General features: G+C 44.7%; 1 protein-coding gene across 2 annotated transcripts; it reads left to right on the top strand.

The window, feature by feature from the left end:
- Positions 1–8029: 8029 nt before the first annotated feature.
- LOC117052910 (cytochrome P450 2U1) lies at positions 8030–22215 on the top strand. 2 transcript variants are annotated; one of them, XM_033160275.1, is made up of 6 exons: positions 8030–8558; positions 14144–14779; positions 17950–18111; positions 19027–19194; positions 20040–20247; positions 20609–22215. In XM_033160275.1, exons 1-5 carry the CDS (start codon positions 8081–8083, stop codon positions 20216–20218), a joined length of 1623 nt encoding a protein of 540 aa, XP_033016166.1. In that variant the 5' UTR covers positions 8030–8080; the 3' UTR covers positions 20219–20247; positions 20609–22215. The 2 variants fall into 2 exon arrangements, with proteins under 2 accessions (XP_033016166.1, XP_033016165.1); XM_033160274.1 differs by having other exon boundaries at positions 20040–22215.

The raw sequence follows: 22215 nt of genomic DNA, 5'->3' as shown, positions 1-22215 counted from the left end.
TCTAGTCATACTCAAGTTGTTTATTCCAATGGCACCAGAGTTCAATTAACTTGGGCTACAATCTGATATTCATACTTTCCTGAGAGTAATGCCCACTGAACTCAATGGGACTTACGGTACTTCTGATTGGACATGTATAGAAGTACACTGTTAGTCTGGATCCAGCTCATTGTATTTAATTTAAAAAATCCTCTAAACTTTTTGAGTGCTGATATATTTTGATATAAACATCCTGAGCAGAATAAATATTTCAAAGCTTGGATTTTCATCATACTACAGAAGCAGATGTTGAACTCCCTGCAAAATCAGGATGGTGAGAGTTGCACTTGTAATCCAGCAGCAACTGGAGGTCACAATGTTGGCTATCCCTGCTCTAACATATCCTGCTTTTCCCAGGATAAAAGTTGACTGGGATTCGCTTTCTTTATGCTAAAGTAAGCAAAAAGTGCAGCTAAAATTTACTCTAGTAAATGTTGCTTGAGAAAAGTTAGTATACCTTTCCCAGTATTATTCTTAAAAAAAAAAAAGTTGCACTATCTGTATACTACCACATAGAGGCGTACCTGGGGGTTGGCAAATTTGGGCACAGCCCCCCCCCCACAAAAATCACCCCAGGCTTATATGTTGCACCCGTTGCTCCTCACTTCCTTGCTCATCGGGCGCTTCTCTTTTTGCTCAGGGAAGAGAGACGGCTGATGGAAAGGGTGCTCAAACCCTTCAGCAGGCTTCCTCAACTTCGGCCCTCCAGATGTTTTGAGACTACAATTCCCATCATCCCTGACCACTGGTCCTGCTAGCTAGGGATCAAGGGAGTTGTAGGCCAAAAACATCTGGAGGGCCGAGGTTGAGGAAGCCTGCCCTTCAGCCTCTTCCTCTTCCTCTCCATTTGTTGTTCCCACTGACGCTTGCAGCCCAGCAATCAGCAAAGGAGCTACAGCATCTTATTTACATTGGATACACACACTGTTTACTGGTATTGCGAATGAACAAGATCCCTCCCATGCGTTGGGGTGGGTGGGTGCATGAGTGTTGGGAAAGGCTTGGGAACATCCTTTATCTTACTTACGTTTTCCCTTTTTCCTCCACACTTTAATGTGGACATTAAAGTGATGGAGAGATCAGACCTCCCCCTGCTGTCCTTTTTGGAAATAGCCTTTGCCATGAATGAACACAAGGGAAAATTTGCAAGAGAAGCACTGGGGTATTGCTTGATTATAATATTTGTGTGTGCGCATTTGGATCTAGAAGACAACATATATGTTTGCACCAATGTGAATACATAAAAAGGGCATTGCTGCATACAATCAGCTACAAAAACAATCCTGTTTATACTGAAAATAAAATACCTGAACTGAAGGAAGGAATGGTGAAACTGACATACATTTTGAAGGAAAATGTAACCAATCCACTTTAAACTCTTTAATTGCAATAGTTTCTCAGCCAGCATTTTTTAAAGGAAACTCATGGAGTGTTTTGTTCCTTTGTTGTAACACACAGCAAGCCTTTACATGTCTACTCAAAAGTAAGCTCCACTGAATTCAATAGAGCTTACTCCCAGGAACTGGATAAAAATTTTTCAGTCTTACACTGTGCCTGAGCATTCTCACAGTTTCGTTTCATTCATTCATTTTCATTCATTCATTCACCTTTTTCTCTAACAGGGACTGGACGCTGCTTAATCCATCTAGTCTAGCATCCTGTTTTAACATCCTCTTGCACACACCTGATATACCGTACTTTATTACTTCCTCCAGTGCTTTTTTCCTGGGGGGATGCAGGGGTATGCATACTGCTAAACATTTTGTGAATCTAAGCTTGGCCTCATTGAGGGGCCAGTATTTCAATATGAGTAGGAAAATGAGAGTACCCCTAAACTTTTTTTTTTTAAAGAAAAAAAGCACTGCCTGCAGGTATCGCCAGAATAGCTTGGGAAGCTTGAGTTAAAAAAAAAAGTATTAGCACAAAATACCAGGGTTGGTTACTGCTGTATTTAGGATTTGATATTTTCTGCTAGTTATAGATTTCCCCCTTCTGATTCCTTGCTAAAACTGTAATAAATGAAGTGTGGGGATGAGGACATTTCTTTAGTTTTTCTTTTAGAACATGGAGCTCCAGTGATAGTGCAACACACATTGACTTGTGTTTGTATGATAGTCCTGTGCAAACTAATTTAAACAAATGTATGTATAAGGCCTGTTGCAGCGCTCATCTCGCTCTATAGGCCGAGGGAGCCAGCGTTTGTCCGCAGACAGCTTCCAGGCCATGTGGCCATCATGACTAAGCCACTTCTGGCAAACCAGAGCAGCGCACGGAAACACTGTTTACCTTCCGGTCAGAGTGGTACCTATTTATCTACTTGCACTTTTGACGTGCTTTCGAACTGCTAGGTGGGCAGGAGCTGGGACCAAGCAACGGGAGCTCACCCCATTGCAGGGATTCGAACCGCCAACCTTCTGATTGGCAAGCCCTAGGCTCTGATTTAGACCACAGAGCCACCTGCGTCCCTTAAAGACAGACTTACTTCCGAGTAAACATGGATAGCATTGGACTGCCTGCATTTCTTCAGTCCTGTACTCAATAGAGGTAAATCTGCAATTCATGCACATTTACTTTGGGGTAAGCCAAAAAAATTAAATTTCCTTATTCCACCTTTAGCAGGTTAATAGAGATGGCTGTGTTTCTACTTACACATAAATAAATGAAAAGACTTGTTCCTTAGGTTGTGATCCTAAACACACAAGCTAGTAAGCCATATTGAACTCTATGGAACTTACTTAAACACTCAAAAGTATTGTAAATGTAGTTCCCCACTCCAGGCCACTCGGGGCTTTTTTTTAAGTTACTATTTCCTAACTTGAGACAACTCAGTCCAGATAAGTGTGTTTGTTTAGCTGACTCCATTTTTGTTTGCAAACAGCACTCAAAACACCTGTGGTTTTTTTTAATCACTCAAATTGTGGTATTGTTTTCCTCCAGCAGTCATGAAGCTAAAGGAGCTCTATCTTGCCCATCCCATAGCCTGTTTGGTTGTTGGCTTCCCCACAGTATCTCCCAGCTTCAGAGGCACCCATACAGCTCCTTGCAAGGGTACAAGGGAGCCTAGGTACAGCTCTGCTACCACAACAGTGACATTGCGTATGGAAAATCTATTTGGGGTGGGGGGGAAATCTTCGAAAAAAGCAAACCTGTTTTCATTTTTTAAAGTATCCTGCTATGAAAAACACTTAACGGTAGGTCTGCTCATTCTAATTATGGACAAATGACATTTACAAAAGATGCACTAGCAAAATACTAGTTGTGCAGGGAAAGAAGAAGAAGAAGAAGAGTTTGGATTTGATATCCCGCTTTTCACTACCCGAAGGAGTCTCAAAGCGGCTAACAATCTCCCTTCCCTTCCTCCCCCACAACAAACACTCTGTGAGGTGAGTGGGGCTGAGAGACTTCAGAGAAGTGTGACTAGCCCAAGGTCACCCAGCAGCTGCATGTGGAGGAGTGGAGACGCGAACCCGGTTCCCCAGATAACGAGTCTACCGCTCTTAACCACTACACCACACTTGCAAGCAGGGATGTATCTGTGTGTTTGGAACTGCAAACTTGTAATAACACTTTGATACGATCATAAACTGCTCAGTAATGTTTCATTCACTAATGTTGAACCTTTACAAGTGCAAACATCCACTGTGAAAATCAATGGATGTGTCGCCCTTCTTAAAAGAGGAACGTGGTCAGCAAATCATTACATAATACAAAGCACCATTACACTGAAGATTAAAGACCGTCTCCTACTGCAGTGAAACAATAGTGCAAAGGGTAGTTAATGTGGTGCCCTCCAGATGTTTGGGGCTGGAGCTCCCCACAACCCCAGCCAACATGGCAGATTATCATGATGTTGTAGTCCACAACATCTGTAGGTGGGGCAGTCCAACTTTTCATACCAAGTGGGCTACAAGAGTACTTTGACATGAAACATGCAGGCCACACACTACCTTGTCACAACAGGGGGCCAAAATTTGATGCCCCCCTAGCCCTCACTGCTTTCCTAAAGCTGGTTAAGCTAGGTGCTGAGCTTTGGGAAGGAGGCGTGAGGCTCTGTCAGGCTCCAAAAGTCTAGGACCTCACCCAGCTTTGCGACGGCAGCACGAGGGCTGGGAGGTACGTGAAATGTTATAGAGGACCGCAAAAAAGGCGTACAGGGATGCATGCCTGATCTGAAGGGCACTCTGTTGGCTATTTCTGCAATAACCCTAGACACTTCCCTGAACACAGTCTGTTTCTACACTATACATACAGGTATGTTTTAAACATATCTGAGTATTTCCACTCAATAAATCCTGCCCACTGTAGACCTATTGCGAAGCTATCACTGCTAAGACAGAGTTACCAGCATTTGCACAAAACCACAAATTCATGATCCTTGGGGGAAAGCAATACAGTTTTAGCTAATTTAAATATGAGTGGTAGATGTGCCTTTTTGGTCTTGGTCCTATCCGGACATGTAGCTTTGTGACATTCTACTTGTAATATACAAAATGGGAGTAGAGGATATATCCTAGAAAAAAGAGAAATATCTCTTTCAACCAAGTCCTTCATTCACAATAGTTAGCAGCAGCAACTGATCAGGAAGTAAAACTTTAATATGATCAATGCTTTGCAGTCCTGCAGTCTAAGAGCTTAGTACAGGCTGGCCTGACCTGTGCAGTGTTAAATGCAGTCAAACTGCACAATCTCTTAATAAACTATGTGAGAGTCTGCAGATCCCAGAAGCAGGCACAGTGTGAACACTTCTGTGTGGTAGAGAAAGAGAGAGCTGCCAAGAGCTGGCAGGTGCTGGAACAAACCTGTAACACTACTTTTTTTCAGCCAGAACTCACCAAAACTCAGTTCCAGCACCAATCTGGTGGGCACCACTGCCATGATAAGAGAACAAGGGAGGTGTTCATGATGATTTCAGGCACCTCTTTTTCTAGAAAAATAACACTACTTAAAGGCATATATTTGTGCTTTGCTACTACATTAAGAAATGGTGCCTTTTAAAATCTCATTCTAATAAAATGCCTGTGCTGTGATTGATAAGTGATACAATGGGAGATAAACATTACGGCAGGATTCTGATTTGGGTGACTGGCCTTATGCAAACGTTTGTCATGAATCTGTTTTACATAGATTTTCACAGCCTTTGAAGTTATTTGTTCTGTAAATTGCAGACTTTATGTACACTTACCAGTATTAGCGGTGTGGTATATTTTGTAATATTCTGAAAAACTTCACTGCAAAACAATGCTATAAGAATAAAGTGCCTATTGAAAAAATGGTTGAGAACTGCATTTTGAAATCGTTTATTTTAAAAGTATAGTCTTCCTTCACCACCTACTGTATTATTCTCTGGTCCCTACTGCAGTGTGCTTTATATTATTATTATTAAAGTTAATTCTACACAAGAATCCTTGCCTTCTGTAACCTGCTACATAATACAGTACTTTATTTTGCATAATATGACCAGTGGCACATGGAAAGATGAAGGCAAGTACTTGCCTGAAGTCCTAGGTACTGAAAACACCACAATTATTTTAAGGCTAGTAAATGTAGGCGAGGACTAAATGCTTGAAGCCTGCACCAAGGTGCAAGACTGCTTAGCAGTGTAAAAATGCAGTTTGAATCAGTCTTTTGGCCAGGAATCGCCTCGGGAGAAAAACCATCATGTAGTACAAAGGAAAGAAGAAGAAGAGTTTGGATTTGAAACCCCCTTTATCACTACCCGAAGGAGTCTCAAAGTGGCTAAAATTCCCCTTTCCCTTCCTCCCCCCACAACAAACACTCTGTGAGGTGAGTGGGGCTGAGAGACTTCAAAGAAGTGTGACTGGCCCAAGGTCACCCAGCAGCTGCATGTGGAGGAGTGGAGACACGAAGCCGGTTCACCAGATTACGAGTCTACCGCTCTTAACCACTACACCACGCTGGCAATAAAGTAATGTGCAATACTTGTGCCAGACAGCAGAGGCCTGTGAGTCCCTCCTCCCATGAAGGGATGCAGAGGCGAAGGCCAGATTTAGGATTTCATGTAAGCTGGGATGGGGAGATAGACAAGGTAAGGGGGGGGGCATGATGTTGCCACAGGAAGAAATGTGTCATTTTAAGCTGAGGAGTTGTTTTCTGTAAGTGCTGCTGGGAGGGAGAAGCCCCTCTTGGGATGCAAATGCTGCCAGCGCTTTCTCCATCAAAGGTAAAGGTAAAGGTACCCCTGACCGTTAGGTCCATTCGCAGATGACTCTGGAGTTGCATGCTCATCTTGCTCTATAGGCCAAGGGAGCCAGCGTTTGTCTGCAGCCAGCTTCTGGGTCATGTGGCCAGCATGACTAAGCCGCTTCTGGTGAACCAGAGCAGCACACGGAAACACCGTTTACCTTCCCGCCAGAGCGGTACCTATTTATCTACTTGCCCTTTGACGTGCTTTCGAACTGCTAGGTGGGCAGGAGCTGGGACCGAGCAATGGGAGCTCACCCCTTTGCGGGGATTCGAACCTCCGACCTTCCGATCGGCAAGCCCTAGGCTCAGTGGTTTAGACCACAGCACCAACCGTGCCCCTTCTCTACCAAAACCAGGTTGTAAATATGTATTTTAAAAAACCACATTTCTTAAAAAGACTAGTCCCTGCTATGCCTCTTTCAGAGGAACACAAACCCTGGTTAAGTGCTAAGACCCCTGAAATCTCTTGGCTCTGTAACGGTATAAATGGGATGGATAGATTAGGCACAACAAGACAGACTAAAGACCTGGTCAAATTCACTGTGCGTCTCAAAATTGTATCAATCACTGTCTGACGCATGGAGCAAAATAGTTAATTCTATCCTGGTTGCCTCCTTGGTTTCTAAGGCTGATGATGAGTATGTTGACAACAGTTTGGGTGACTTGTATTGTTTATTGTCAAGGGCCTTTACAGTTCACATCGCATAGTATAAACTATCAACTATGTGTCATTCTACATTATGGGGTGTGTGCTGGTTTGTATATGTTAAATGACAAGAGGAGGGAGCAGCCCTGAGGTGGAGTTAAATTCAGAAGCAGGGCAGGGTGTGGGAAGGAGTTGAAAGGGCATTTGAGAAACTTCAGTTCACTTGCTTTGGGTCTGAAACAGCTAATTTCAGGTACCCCCGGCAGAAATGACTTGGTTTCTTTTGAGTAACAACAATAGCTCTGTAACACACAGAGTGCCCCTCTATGCATTGACTGCAAAAAAAAATATCAGGAAAAGCATTTAGATAAAATCCCTGTAAATTGTTGTGGTGACTGGGGGCTTTAATCTGAAATCAAGCTAGATTTAAGCTTGTTGGTGTCTTTGGCATCTTCTCTCTCTTACATCATGGATGTCTGCTTATATTATGAATTCATGTTCTGTATTATTTTATTAGCCCTATCGCCACATGTTTTGTCAGTACAACAATAAACTTATGAACTAGAAACTACTGCAGAGGGGTGCAATATGGAAGCATCAAGGGACGCGTCCTGAATCAACTAATAAAACTCCAATCCCACCCTGAGGGATATAAATACATAAAATAACAAGAATAAAACCATCAAACAATGCTTGCAGAATGCACCTGTCCTGCAACAAACGTGGGTCTGGAAGATGTCCCCCTCCTTTTCCGCTTTTCTCTTCGCCTTTGACCCCTTCGCGCTCTCCTTCCTTCCCTCCCTCCCTCCCTGAACTCTGCAGCAAGCCGCTGCAAGTCGCCAGCATCACCGAGCTTTTTGCGGCAATCTTTACCCTGGGGTCTTGGGCGCACACAGAGAGAAATATAGATAGGTTGGGGTGCAGCGCAGCAGAGAGATAAGGCCAGACGGTCAAAGTCAGGGAAGCCCTTTCCGCTTTCCCTGGTGACGCAGCGCCTCGGGGGAGTTCTGTCCCGAGCTGGGCGTTCTGATTGCGCCTCCTCTCCCCCGCGGGCGGCCAACCAGAGGCGGAGGCGGAGGCGCCGCGAGGAGGATGTAGCGGGAGCCGCGGAGTGAGAGTCCAGGGGGCCGCAGAGCGCGCGCAAGGGAAGCATCGCGTTGCGCACGGCTTCCGTCTGGCGAGCCCGCCCTGATGGAGGATCCCGTTAGCTCGGCGCTGCTGGCGGCCGCCGGGCTGCTGCTGTTCCTGTGGTGGCTGCTGGGCCGCCGGCCGCTGCAGGGACTCCCGCCGGGTCCCAAGCCGTGGCCTTTGGTGGGAAACTTCGCCTTCGCCTTGATGCCCAACCCGCTGGTGCGCAAGCGGCTTCTGGGGGTGGACCGGCAGCAGCAGCTCCTCAAAGGCGAAGGCGGCGCCGGGAGGGAGCAGCAACAACAGCAGCAGCACCCCAAGGGAGAAGGAGGAGGCGGCGCTCCCCGGTCCATGTCGGCCCACCTGGTACTCACCGCCCTGGCCAAGATCTACGGCAGCATCTTCAGCCTGTTCGTGGGCAGTCGGCCGCTCATCATACTCAGCGATTTCGAGGCCGTGCGGGACGCCTTGGTCAACCAGGCCGAGGTCTTCAGCGACCGGCCCAGCGTGCCCTTAGTGGCCCTCATCTCCAAGAGGAAAGGTAAGGCAAAGAGGGCGGCGTGGGGAAGGGCTCAGATCCGCAAAGGGGCAGTTCGGCAGCCCTTCCCCAGGGTCGTGGGTTCATGGCCCACGTCAGGCAAAAGAGGCCTGCATTGCAGGGGGTGGGGCTAGATGATTTTTGGGGTCCCTTCTAACTCCCCAGTTCTCTGATTCTATGACTCCTGGCAGCTGCATACATGGGCCTGTGAAGCGGGATGAGTGTGGCACCTGTGGCTGGGGTATATAACTTTAATAATAATAAGCACCCAAGAAGGAAGCCCTATTAGGATTATTGAGTGGCAGGCCCAGCTGCAGGGCTCTCTTAGAGTGCCAGGCCCCAGGCATGACAGTTGGGTGACACGCTGTGATGATGGGGTCAAGGAGGGAGTGAAATACGTCTTTAATTGAGGGGTTTGATGAGAATATTTCTTAGGATTAACAGAGTGCTTTGCATATATTGTCATAAGCCAGATGTTCTTGGGCTTCAACTCCAATTACTCACTGCTGGGAGCTGTGTTCTATAACATCTGGAGGGCACCAGGTTGGCAAAGGCTACTTGAAGCTGTGCAGCTAAGCTCCCTGAACATGGTGGAACATATTTCCTAATATTTCCACTGTGCTGCATGTAATCCTCCCAACAGCCCTGTAAGGTAGGCTAACATTATTGTTGGAGTGTGTTACATGGTTTGCCTAAGACTCCGTTGCAAGGAAAACCAGCAGACTTTAAAGACTGGATTACCACAATGTGCTCTATGTTCGGCTTCCATCACACTTGATCCAGAAGCTGCAGTTAGTGCAGGATGTGGCAGCTCGATTGCTGACAGGAGTGAGGCCTTGTGAGCACATAGCACATAGCACCTGCGCTCACTGATCTGCACTAGTTGCTGGTATATAAGAATGTTGGAACTGTGATAATTCATTTGCAGTTATTCAGGGGGCTGTAAAGTTCTAAAATGGAAGAGACCAAGGAAGCGTCTGTGGATGTAGGTAAAATATTCAGCAAAATACAGAACCCTATAGACAGATCTGATTTTACTCTGGCCATCTGTTGGTGATGCTCATATAAGAGGGAATTGCCAATCTCGCTGGCCATCAATCCCTGTAGCACTGGGGTTGCAAACCTTTTTGGAGCCGTGAACCCATTTGCAAACTGTCATGGGCATCCCACACACAAACAAGCACACACTGTACTCTATTCTGTTAGTAGTGAATCTTAGAATCCAAGAATTGTAGAGTTAGAAAGGGACCCCAAGGGCCCAACCCCTTGCAGTACAGGAATCTCAACATGCAGTTCCCCATCCAGTTCGAAACCTTACAGGATTCTGCTTAGCTTTGCAGATGTGCTAGCGGTTTTATTGCTGCAGCAATAAAGTTTAACAGGAGATAGCTGAGTACTTAACTTCTCTGACAGACTTAGTTGGCAGTCCTTTATTAAGAGGAAGATAAGTTACTTCACTAATGATAGCGGCCTCTGGTGATGCTGCTGGCTGCATCTTTTCTGCATTAACACATGTAGCTGTTTCCAGCACTTCTTTGCCAGCGGCACCTGTGTGTTGAAAGCTGCAGACTGTTGTAGCTGATTGCATATGCAGATTTTCTGTTGCCTTTCAGGTTTCCTATATAACCTGCTGCAAAGGGAAAAACCACAGGCACCTGTTATTGAATACTGTTGATGTTTGTGAGTTCTATCCCTATACGTTTGTGAGTTCTATCCCTATTCAGGATTCTTCTTTCTAACGAAGGTCACTTTGCCATGCGATGCTGTGCTTGTTTTAGCAGCTTCCCTGTCAGTCTAAAATAGTTGGAAAGGAGCACCAGATAACTAGGCAATCTCCCAGTTCTGACCAAACAATTCACTTGGGCTTGTAAAAATCGCTGCGGATAAATGTAGTTTCCAAATGCACTAACAGGGATTATTGTATAGTCAGCACACTCCCGGTGTAGTCAGGAGTTGTAATTTTGACAGTCTTTGGAAGTAACAAAACAAAACAAAAAACCCAACCCCTCAAAAGTTCCAAATTAATATTGTGCAACTCTTTTGTATAATCATGCATGTCCAAATTTGGTTCTCCTGGGCAAAGAATAACAGTCTTCTGAAACATAGTCAATTCTTGGTTGTGCAAGTCCAAAAAGCAGCAGCTCTGAATTCTCAGGTAGCTCAACATCTAGCCCATGGGTAGGCAAACTAAGGCCCGGGGGCCGGATCTGGCCCAATCGCCTTCTAAATCCAGCCCGTGGATGGTCCGGGAATCAGCATGTTTTCACATGAGTAGAATGTGTCCTTTTATTTAAAATGCATCTGGGTATTTGTGGGGCCTGCCTGGCAGGGCCGTCTTAGAGGGATTGGCCGCCGTGGCGTGGCTATCCCTCGGCGCCCCCGGCGTGCCGCCTCTCCGCCCGCCTCCCTCCCGCGCTGGCCGCCCCTCGGGAGGGGGGTGGGCGAGCGGGGGATGAGGGGCGTGGTGCTGGAGCGGCGCGGGGCTTTGCGCGCCCTTCCAGCGCTCCAGCTGGGGCTCCCGGAGGCGAGGGCGGCCGGCTTGCAACCCACCCGCCGGCGCGCGAGCGCCCGCCCGCCCGCCCATGGAGGTGGGGGCGGGTTGGGGAGGGGGCACCCGGTATGCCGGTGGGCTCGCGGGGGCGCCCCTAGGGGCCCGGCATCCTGGCGCACCGCGCCACCAGCCCCTATGGACGAGACGGCCCTGCTACCTGGTGTTTTTATATGCGTAGAATGTGTGCTTTTATTTAAAATGCATCGCTGGGTTATTTGTGGGCCATAGGAATTCGTTCATCCCCCCCCCCCCAAAAAAAATATAATCCGGCCCCCCACAAGGTCTGAGGGACAGTGGACCAGCCCTGCTGAAAAAGTTTGCTGACCCCTGATTAAGCACCATAGCAGCTTTCAGAGATTTGTACAAGGAGCAAAGGAATTTAGAGTAGCTCTCAGTAGATACTTCAAAAAACAATGCTGCAAAGCTAACATGACTAGAAGCGTTTGCCTTTTAACATAGGACCCATTCCTCTTGTCAACGAGACTTTTATACTAAGGAAATTTTTACACTTAGAGGTTTTTGAGCAGAGGTTGGATCATGGATGCTTTAGCTGAGATTCCTGAATTGTAGGGGGTTGGAGTAGATGACCCTTGGAGCCCTCCTTCCAACTCTACGATTCTATGAAATTGCATAAAAGTATGTTGCTTTGAAGTAAGCAGAATGTGATTCCAGCATGTGTCTTAATTAAAGGGCCTTATCTAATTAAAAGGCCCTCTTCTCCCATTGCCACCCTGCTCCCTTCTGATTAGATGGGTGGTATCGGGAAGGGCTGTGGGGAAGGCAGGCTGACGTGGGAGATGGTGTTCCTTCAAAAGTCCAAGTCTCAAGCTGTATACAGCTTTGTACTAGGGTTTGTTAAAATGCATATATTAGTGAATATAACATACAGAAATGAATTATATTTTGTGTATATTAAGCAAAGTTGCATATAAACATAGGTATAGCAGGAGAAATTTGTGCTAAAATGCTGATGGATTTTCATGTGGGCTTTTTAAAAATAAAATAAAAAATTGCAAACTGATGTGGAGAACTGAATTGAAGACTGGAAAAAATGAGAAACCGCGAGAAGCTGAAATTGGCCGATTCACCCATACCTAATCATAAGTGATACCTCTTCAGCAGCTTACTGATAAAGGGGTCGGTGTGGTGTAATGGGACCCCTTGTGGCATTTTCATCTGGGGCAACCAAATTCATACCTTTGCTTGGTCTCAAAGCCAATTGAGCAAGTTGATGATACCTTGGCAACAGTGCAACTACAATTTCATCACAAGTATAAAATGTTCTTGGGTATATAGTAGATGTGAAGATATGGCACCTGATAACTTGTTATCAAGACTGTGTGTAAATAATACCATTATGCAAGTTTGGACTTGAACATTGGAGTCAGAGCTTGCCCAATCCACAGTCCTGAACCATTTCACTTTGCACCCTCAATGCATCCTTGAACCCTGATCCTGCTTCTTGCTTGCCTAGATGAAGGATGAGTATGTTCCAGTGTACATGTCTGAACCCAAATGTGTGTCCAGCGCTCACGTATATTCATGCACGCACTATCAAGCGCTTTAGGGTCTTTTGCTAGAGTTACGGCATGTGTGTTCGTCATGAATATGTGTTAACTCTTCATTTTATGCCCACAAGAAGTTCTCGCACAAAAGAAATAAAGAAAAGCTGGTATATTCCATGAAATGAAAGGGGTGGAATATATAAATGCTGCTTCAGACAGAAAAATTTCAATTTAAGCAGGCAGCAAATCCTACAGTACAATCACACCTGGATCTAAAGAGTGAAATTATCTCAAAAGCCTACTGAAAGTGAGTGTGGCAATTTTGCTGCAGAACCCATACTACTAGCAAGGCAAGAAATGCAAGGGGATACCTTTTCTGCAGTGAAGCATAGTGTCAGGCTGGTCCTTGAGAGCATAGAGTAAAAAGGGGTCCATGTTGGAGCTTTGAGAACTTACCAACCATTGAAAATCTAGGGCTTAAGTACTATTTTCAGCCAATGGAGAAGGGAAGGGGGGGTCTTTGAGATGAGCAGTTTTTATAATTCCAATAACTCTGGTTGTTTCTGTTGTCTCTTCCTGTAATTTTCTATTTTTCATTTTGGTTCCCCCCCTGCTTAATTGAATATAATCCTAGTGAGCAATGACTAAACTGGTTATCCTTGTTTGTTTCTTGTCTTACTATTATCTTGTTATTTCCTAGGTGGGAACCATTCTTTAACCGGAGTTGTTGTTAAATTTTGCTGGTAACTAGATGCAGTTAACAACAACAACAACATGTGGTTATCTTTACACAAAGTATTAGAATCACATAATCATCGAGTTGGAAGGTACCCAGAGTATCATCTTGTCCATCCTCCTGCTGCACATTGGGGAAAAGACTCCTGCGTTGCAGAGGGTTAGACTAGATGACCCTCGTGTTTCCATCCAACTCTGCAATTCTACAATGCTATGATTCAATGAACTTTTTCATAAACCACTCTGAGGTGGGGGGGGGGTTACAATCAAGCGGTGTGTAAATATTATGAAATAGGTAACGATAAAGGACCCCTGGATGGTTAAGTCCCGTCAAAGGTAACTATGGGGTTGTGGTGCTCATCTCGCTTTGAGGCTGAGGGAGCTGGAGTTTGTCCACAGACAGCTTTCCAGGTCATGTGTCAGCATGACTAAACTGGTTCTGGCACAACGGGACACTGTGACAAGTGCCAGAGCGCATGGAAATGCCGTTTACCTTCCTTATTTATGTACTTGCACTGGCGTGCTTTTGAACTGCTAGGTTGGCAGAAGCTGGGACAGAGCAACAGGAGCTCACCCTGTCCTGCAGATTCAAACTGCCGACTTTCCGATCGGCATGCCCAAGAGGCTGAGTAGTTTAGACCACAGCGCCACCCGCGTCTCATGAAATGAAGTGAAATGAAATGAAAACTGGGGAGAACCCAGGATTTTCCTGTAGTTTGAAGCTTCAAGGTATCTTACAAACAAAACCGAAAACTCTTTTCTCAATTCCAATGTTTTTCCCCTTTCTTTTCCTCCAGGTGTGGTGTTTGCCCCTTATGGCCCGGTGTGGAAGAAACAGAGGAAGTTCTCCCATTCGACCCTCCGTCACTTTGGATTAGGAAAGCACAGTTTGGAGCCTAAAATCATTGAAGAATTCAAGTATGTGAAAGCAGAGATCCTGAAGCACGGGGACAAGAAGTTCAACCCCTTCCCCATAATTGGCAACGCCGTGTCGAACGTCATCTGCTCGATGGCGTTCGGCAGGCGCTTTGACTATGACGATGCCAGCTTCAAGACCATGCTGAAGCTCATGTCTCGTGGTCTGGAGATAAGCCTGAACAGTCACATGATTCTGGTCAACATCTGCCCTTGGCTCTACTACCTCCCAATCTATCCTTTCCGGGTGCTCAGGCAGATTGAGCTGGATATCACGGCCTTCCTGAAGAGTATTATCAAACAGCACCGGGAAACCCTCGATAGCCAGAATCCCCGAGACTTTACCGACATGTACCTCCTTCATGCAGATGAGGAAAGGAAGATAGACAGCGAGAGCAGCTTCACCGAAGACTACCTGTTTTTTATTATTGCGGACCTTTTCATTGCAGGCACGGACACCACATCCAATACCCTTATCTGGAGTCTGCTTTACATGTCGCTTCACCCACAGGAACAAAGTAAATGTCATCCTTTCTCCAGTGGCTGATTCTTAATTGGGTTTGCTCTTAATATGCAAGCTATCCATTTTGGGGAGTTTCCCACAGCGTTGCTGGGAAGAACTGGGTGTATATTATGGCCATAGCTGCACACTTCTGATCGAATCTTGCATGGAAAACAATCACCCGTGGCCTCTTAGCAGTGAACACAGTACTTTGGTGCTGACAGGCTACCCATGGGAACTAGTCAAAATGATGTTTCCCTCCCTCTCTAGGCGCACACATAACAACACATGGGGCTGCCACCCCTGTTGCTCACTCTGCTTGCCAACCACACCTTCTTGCCAACTCTCTTCCCCCACGCCTGGGTGACCAACCCCCCCCTTGCTTTAGACTTCGCCCACATCCCCTCACAGCTTGCCCCAATCCTCGCTCCCCATTAAAGGAGGGTAGGAGGCGTTTCAGAGAGTGGTTCGGCAAACTCCTCTCTGAAGCGTCTGTCCCCCTCTGTTATGTCTCGCTGCGACCGTGTTTAATAGAGGGCACCTCCCACCCTCCTTCAAACAGCTTTCCTTGGCCTGTGGCCACCCGTGCTGCTCGCTCGCTTGCCTGCCTGCCTACCTGCTATTTTCTCATGCTACAGTGTAAAGACAGCTTTCCATTTTTATCTATCTGTCTATGAAGCAGTATATACCTCTGAATTGTAGTAGCTGATGGAGGGAGCAGTTGTTCTCAGGTCTTCCTTTGGGGCTTCTTCCCATAGGCATCTGGTTGGCCATTGGGGGAATAGGGTCCTGAACTAAATGAGGCTCTGGTTGGATCCAAGAGGGCTCTTACTGTGTTCTTATAGGAACCCAAAACAGGGTCACTGAGGAAAAAGCAGATAGATATGGGCATGTTTTTGTGAATCCTGAGGTATGCAAAGAGACAAAAAGCAAACTTCAAAATGACAACTCCCCCACCCACTCACGCCTAAAGTTCAATGAGTACTTGACATAGTTCATTGAATTGCAGAGTTGGAAGGGACCCCAATGGTCTAGTTCAACCCATGCAATGCAGGAATTTCAGCCAAAGCACCCATGAGAGATGGCCATCCAAACCCAGCTTAAAATCCTCCAAGGAAGGGTTGTCCACCACCTTCTGAGGGAGACTGTTCAGCTCTTCCCACCAGAAAGCTCCTCCTAACATTTAGTTGGAATTTCCTTTCTTGTAACTTGAATCCATTGGTTTGGGTTATACCTTCCAGAGCAGGAGAAAACAACCTTGCTCCATCCTCCATGTGACAGATATTTGAAGATGGCCTTGTATCTCCTCTCAGTCTCTTCTTTCCCAGGCTAAACATTCCCAACTCCCTCAACCATTCTTCATAAGGCTTGGTTTCCAGACATGCTCATTGTTTTCCAGGGAGCATGGAATTTTGAGTGTCGGTGGGAAAAGAAAAACAGGAAACCAAGGAGGAATAGCTAATTGGCTTCCTTGAGACTCCCAACAGCTTAAAGCAGGGCTGGGAATTTGTGGCCTTTGAGATATTGTAGGACTCTAACTCCTATCATTCTCAGCCAGTATGGCCAATGATCAGGGATGATGGGAGTTGTAGCTGCAGGCAGAATTAGTGTTTCTGTGTTTTAATACATTTCTTCTCCTCTGCCACAACAGTGTCTAACCCACTCCCCAATTCTTTAAAAAAAACTGGACAGTTTCAAGTAGATGGCTGCAGATGGGCTTAATTTTAATAAGTTATTATACATACAGAGCCTAGATTTTCTTATTACTGGCTTTGTATGTCTCATGGGGCAAAGACCTAGAGTATCCTTGGAGTCGGATTATATGAAATATTATATTAAATAATAGTTGGGTTATGTTAAAAGAGTAAAGTTGGTTTTAATTGGTATCTGAAGAAGTGTGCATGCACACGAAAGCTCATACCAAGAACAAACTCAGTTGGTCTCTAAGGTGCTACTGGAAAGAATTTTTTTATTTGGTTTTAATGGTTATCCTAATGTTTTTGATATATTCCAGCTTTTTTCATTCTCTTTCCACCCCATAGCCATTTCGATCTCTAAATCACATAGCTGTGATGAGCAGCTAAAATCAGTCAGTTTTACTGCTTGGAGTACATTTAATGCTTTCTGTTTCCCAAAAGTTGATTGTCTTAGTTTCTTTCAGAAAACAGACAGCTGCGTTTTGATTGTTTGTTAAATGCGTAGTGGCATGAATGTCAAAAGATGATGGTGTGTTGGCAGTCTGTGGTACACAAAGCTCTCTGATAGGTGTTAACATGACCTTCACTGTAAAGATCTTTTCTAATCTTATCTAATTCAGATACGAGTTTCATTTATTGTACCGGGGCTAAAGTCGCTTCCAGACAATCTTGTTTATTGAGCATCCATTCTGTTTAGTTCGGGCAAAGTTTGGTATGGATGTTAGGTGACATTGGCTACTTATTGAACATTTGTTCTGCTTTATGTACAGAGTAGCTGACCTCGTGTCAAGCAGTTTCCACCCCACACTTTCCAGTGCATTTCCCCATCACTTCCCTTAGTGCAAAAAGGCTGATTACTGTATATGTGCAAGAGCCCAGCAGACTTTTACTTCACAACCTGAATTTGCTAGTATTATATGATTAAATCCCACCTGAAAATAGCAAAAATCTGGAAGTGCCCTTAATTCAAGTATTTTTAGGATCACAGCAGTAATACTTCTGATTGTAGGCACTGGAGGGCAGTGTTTGACATGCAGTTGGTGTTTAATTTGTTAAAAGAGAGAGGTCTGAGTGTAATCTCTCTCTTCTTTTTGCAGCCTTGCTCGCTAATCCCAGAAGCACATGATGCCATCATAGAAACCCAGTGTAAAGTAACCAAATTGCATAAAGCCCATTTAGCTAGGGTTGCCTAATTTGAAGAGCAAAAATGAGGATGCTACGGCGACTCTCATTTTAAATACCCCTCCTATATGTAGGCTATAGAAGCTGTGATGTATTGCCGAGAGGGTCAGGAGAAGAGAAGAGGAAAGCCTTCAGCCACCAGCTATGTCTATGTCTCATCCGGAAAGTATAGCCAGAGACATTTTGGCAAATTTAACAAAATCCACCAGGACAGAAATTTTACCCCTGAAAAAGAGGACGTGTCCTGGAACCCTTAATTTAGCCGTTTAGTCCCAGTGCTTATCTTACTATCTCTTGTTTTGCACAGAAAAGGTCCAGGAAGAAATTGAGTTGGTCATTGGGCGCAACAGGCCCCCTACCCTTGCGGACAAGGCACGTATGCCCTTCACAGAAGCAACCATCATGGAAGTTCAAAGGATGACGGTGGTTGTCCCTCTTTCGATTCCTCGAATGGCCTCAGAAACTACAGGTAAGCGTTTTTGGTGGGCTGCTGGTCTCACTCACTTTTTGGTACGAGTTCATTTAGCCAAAAGCTGATTTCCAGATTGGAGAGAAACAAGGAAGGCTGAAATTTGAACAAGCTTTCTTATACTAGGTCTTTCCTATCAGGTGTTTTGGTCTATCCTAGATTAGCAGCAGCTTTCCAAGGTTTTCCAGGGACAGGAGAGTCTGGAGTTTTGCAGGCAAATTGTCCATTATCACATATTTATCTGCTTTATAGAGCAATACCAGAGCTGATGTGAGAATGGACTGTGATCAGGCTTAAGTGCTTGAACTGTTTTGCACCTCCAGGCATTGCACATGTAGTACAGTAGATACTTCATTAATGAGCTGCTTTTGCAACTAGTCAAGTCACCCAGGGCTGATTTTCAGCTGCTGTAAACTGCGCCGTGGACTTTGCAGTGTTGCTTCACGGGGTGTGCTCCCCCTTTAGGTCAGATGGTATCTGTTGTTGTTGTTGTTCAGTCGTTCAGTCGTGTCTGACTCTTCGTAACCCCATGGACCAGAGCAGCTGACAAACTTAAAGCAAGCAACCCCTGTGTTTACAAAGTGCTCTGATAACAAAGGGGCTGTGTTTTTGGTAAGCTTTTCATTTTCTGTGCCCTTGGTGAGGGTTTTATTTGCCCTTTCCTGCTCCTAGAGAAGTCCACAATACCATTTTAATGGCACAAGCGTGCATTCTCACAGTCACGAAGCAACATTTACCCACAAACGCATGCAGTAAAGAAAGAAAAAGAACAAAAACCCCAACCAACCCAAACACAAGAATTTTATGTTCCTTTGATTAATATGTCTGTGTGTAAAATCTTTCCATAAGGGTAATGTCATTTATTGTGTACCTCTCTGGTTGTGTATATGATGTTGTTGTTGTTGTTGTTTTAAGTGCTCCAAGGCTACACTATTCCAAAGGGCAGTGTAATCATTCCAAACTTGTGGTCCGTGCACCGAGATCCCAACATATGGGAGAATCCGGATGATTTCCACCCAGCAAGGTTTCTGGATGAAAATGGCCAGCTCGTCAAAAAAGAAACATTTATTCCTTTTGGAATTGGTAATTCAACTCTGTTTGGTGTGTGTAGGGAGGGATGGGGGGGATGCAGATTGTGGGGACACCATCTCTTGATAGCAGGACATCTTTAAAGCAGTGTACATTAAGTATTGTATGTTCAGCATTTATGAAGGCCAGGAAAATGCTTGCTGGTCTCTCTCCTATTTATTTATTTTTATTTTATTTTATTAGGATTTATATACTGCCCTTCATAAGATCTCAGAGCAGTTCACAGTCTATTATGAGGACAGGCTTCAGGCTTTGTTTTACTAAAACTCCAAGGTTTAAGTGGTTCAGAAGTTAAAGAACAGGATTTACCTCTGAGCACATTCTAATTCTAGGAATTTGCTTTCAGTACCAGAACTGAACGGAGCTCATAGTCATTTCACACAATAGTCTGCTCCTCCTCCTGCTGCTTTCTTCATTTCAGCAGCCTGATTTAGTTGGGAAGCTATTTTTTGTTGCTATTGTTGGAAACCCTTCCCAGTCTAATTCAAATCACCCAGAGATCAACAGGGAGATTCTAAGCTACCTTCTGCCTATCTCTGGTCTATTAAGTTATATGAAGCTGTCTTATATAGGACAGGATCCAGCAAAACCAGTTTAGTCTGATAGTGAATAAAGAGGATTATTTTATACCATTTCTATTCAGGGGTCTTTCAGCTTAATAAATTTGAAATGGCCTTACTAAAAGCCTGGTTATCATAGCATACGTCCTGGACCTCGTAGCATTCATTTCTTTCCTTTTTTAAAAATGGATTCCCATAGAGATTATTAATATTTATTTAAACTGTGAAGTCTCTCCCCCCCCCTTTCATCTCTCTAACCCACTTTGCTTTCCTTTTCAGGAAAACGTGTGTGCATGGGAGAACAGCTTGCCAAGATGGAGCTGTTCTTGATGTTTGTGAGCCTCCTGCAAAATTTCACATTTCAATTTCCCGAAGACATGGAGAAGCCGTCAATGGCAGGAAGATTTGGCCTGACTTTAGCTCCATTTCCATTCAACATAATTGCCTTAAAGAGATGAAGGAACCTCAGACACGAACACTGCATGAAGTTTGTATTACTCTTACGAAAATTCAGGGCTATATATGAAATGCACTTCAGTAACAAAATCTCCAACCCTGAGCAGGGATAGGAAACCTGCAGCCCACAGGGTACCCACAGGCTCATAAAGCACTTTCCCCTTAGCCTGTGGGCTCTTCCATTAAATGTGTTGAAGCTTCTTGAATGCGGAAAAGGAATAAAAGTTTCTAGTCCTCGAAGTTGCAGGATGAAAAGTGACAACTGGTGCAGAGACTGTTAATGGAAGTGTCAGGCATTGAGTGGCTTTTTATATTAGCTTAGAAATGAAGGAGGAAAAACATAAAAATTCAGTTTTACATACAACAACAGTGGGTATATCTCTCTCATACAGGAGTCGTGACATCCTTTAAAATGGGCGCATTGAAGGTACAGAGAGATGTATAATAAAAACAGGATTTGCTGTGGTTTTTGCTCCTGTGGGGTGAGTCTGACTTCTATCCGCCTTCACTGTGAAAAGAGCAGCCTTACACTCCCCTGATTCAAGTCTTCAGGGTTGCCCTTCCCTCATGTTTCAGACTGATTGACTGCTTTTCTTTCTTTCTTTCAACTTGCAAAGCATTGAGTGTGCATTTCTTCCATTAAATGTGCATTTCATCCCCTTTTAATACTAAAAACATAGGAGCATTTCTGAAGTGTTGAAAACTCTAGCCCAGGTGGGTTAGTGATGTCACCATTCCAGACAATCAGTGCTGCGCACAGCTGGTTTCTAAGAACATAAAGAAGAGCCTGCTGGCCCATCTAGTCCAGCATCCTGTTCTCACGGGGGTCAGCCAGCAAGCAGGATTTGAGCAGAGCAGCTCTCACCTCTCCTCTGTGTTTTCCAGCAACTGGTATTCAGGAGCATTGCTGCCTTCAACCATGCAGAATCTCTTTCCTCTTAGTCCAAGGAGGGAGAAGATCACTTCCACAGGAGGCTCACAGCTCAAATTGTATATACATCTGTAGGTACACAAGGTTTGTCTATTGGTACCGCTGTTTATTCCTGCTAATGGGGATAGGAAGGCATAAATGGTAATGCATGGATCCACAGACAACAGGAACATTTTGTGTGTGTGGTTAGCATGAATTTAGGCAATTGCATCCCTTCACTGTGCTATCTGTGTGCATCTGAAATACGGTGATTTTAAATAAGGGCCATCTAGGAAGATGGCAGGCACATAATAGTCCCCCCAGACACATGCATGTATGATAATACATGCATATCCTGGGAGGTCAAGCCATACTGCCAAAGCCTTGGGCTGGCCTTTTTGGCAGAGGATAAGCTGCTTTGATATAATTATGGAGTTCATTTCTAATTCATTACCATGTAAAGGAAGTAGTGACTTGAGACAAACGGGGTAGGAGCTTATGAATCAACACTGTGCAGGTATGAGCTACGGAAAGCCTGCAGTGCAGAGAAACCTTTAGGAGAGGTGACTCGGACTCCTTGGGCCGTTCTTAGTTAACTGGAAACTTCGATGGGAAAACTAAAATTGCACTGCTAATTTTCAGCTGACTACTGTTAAACAGCCAGAGTGTGGCGGGGGCGACATGGCTGGCAATGCAACTGATTCTTTGTATGGCATGTAAGCCCTCTTGTAATAAGGCAGCCTTTTTAATGAAGCACTTTATAATTTTGTCAGGATCCAAAGATCTGTATTTCTATATTTTAGTAGGCGTTAAGAGCCTCATGAATGATAATATATATTACATGGATTGCCTATATCTTGCTGATGTTTACCTTGCCTGCTTTATTTCTTCCCCTTCCCCCATGAAAAACAAAACAAAACGAATGCCTTGTTTAGAATTTTAGTATGGAATATATCATTGCTGTTAGAAACTAGCATTTGAGATCATTGCTGACTATTTTTAAAAGGTGCCTATCTTTCTAAATACAGCCTGAGGTCTGTTTCTCAGTATGAATCTTTGTCTAAATAAACCTTTTTATTTTAAAAGCAA

This window comes from Lacerta agilis, chromosome 9 (assembly GCF_009819535.1).
Source record: "Lacerta agilis isolate rLacAgi1 chromosome 9, rLacAgi1.pri, whole genome shotgun sequence".
In the NCBI taxonomy this organism is placed as follows: Eukaryota; Metazoa; Chordata; class Lepidosauria; order Squamata; family Lacertidae; genus Lacerta; species Lacerta agilis.
Note: the sequence above shows the minus strand (reverse complement) of the source record. Positions and strands in the feature narration are given on the sequence as shown.

Excerpts from the sequence above, each read along its gene's own strand:
- LOC117052910 (XM_033160275.1), top strand. The coding sequence starts at position 8,081 with ATGGAGGATCCCGTTAGCTCGGCGCTGCTGGCGGCCGCCGGGCTGCTG. Across the intron at positions 8,559-14,143 it reads CCTCATCTCCAAGAGGAAAG|GTGTGGTGTTTGCCCCTTAT; the intron begins GTAAGGCAAAGA and ends CTTTTCCTCCAG. Across the intron at positions 14,780-17,949 it reads GCTTCACCCACAGGAACAAA|AAAAGGTCCAGGAAGAAATT; the intron begins GTAAATGTCATC and ends TGTTTTGCACAG.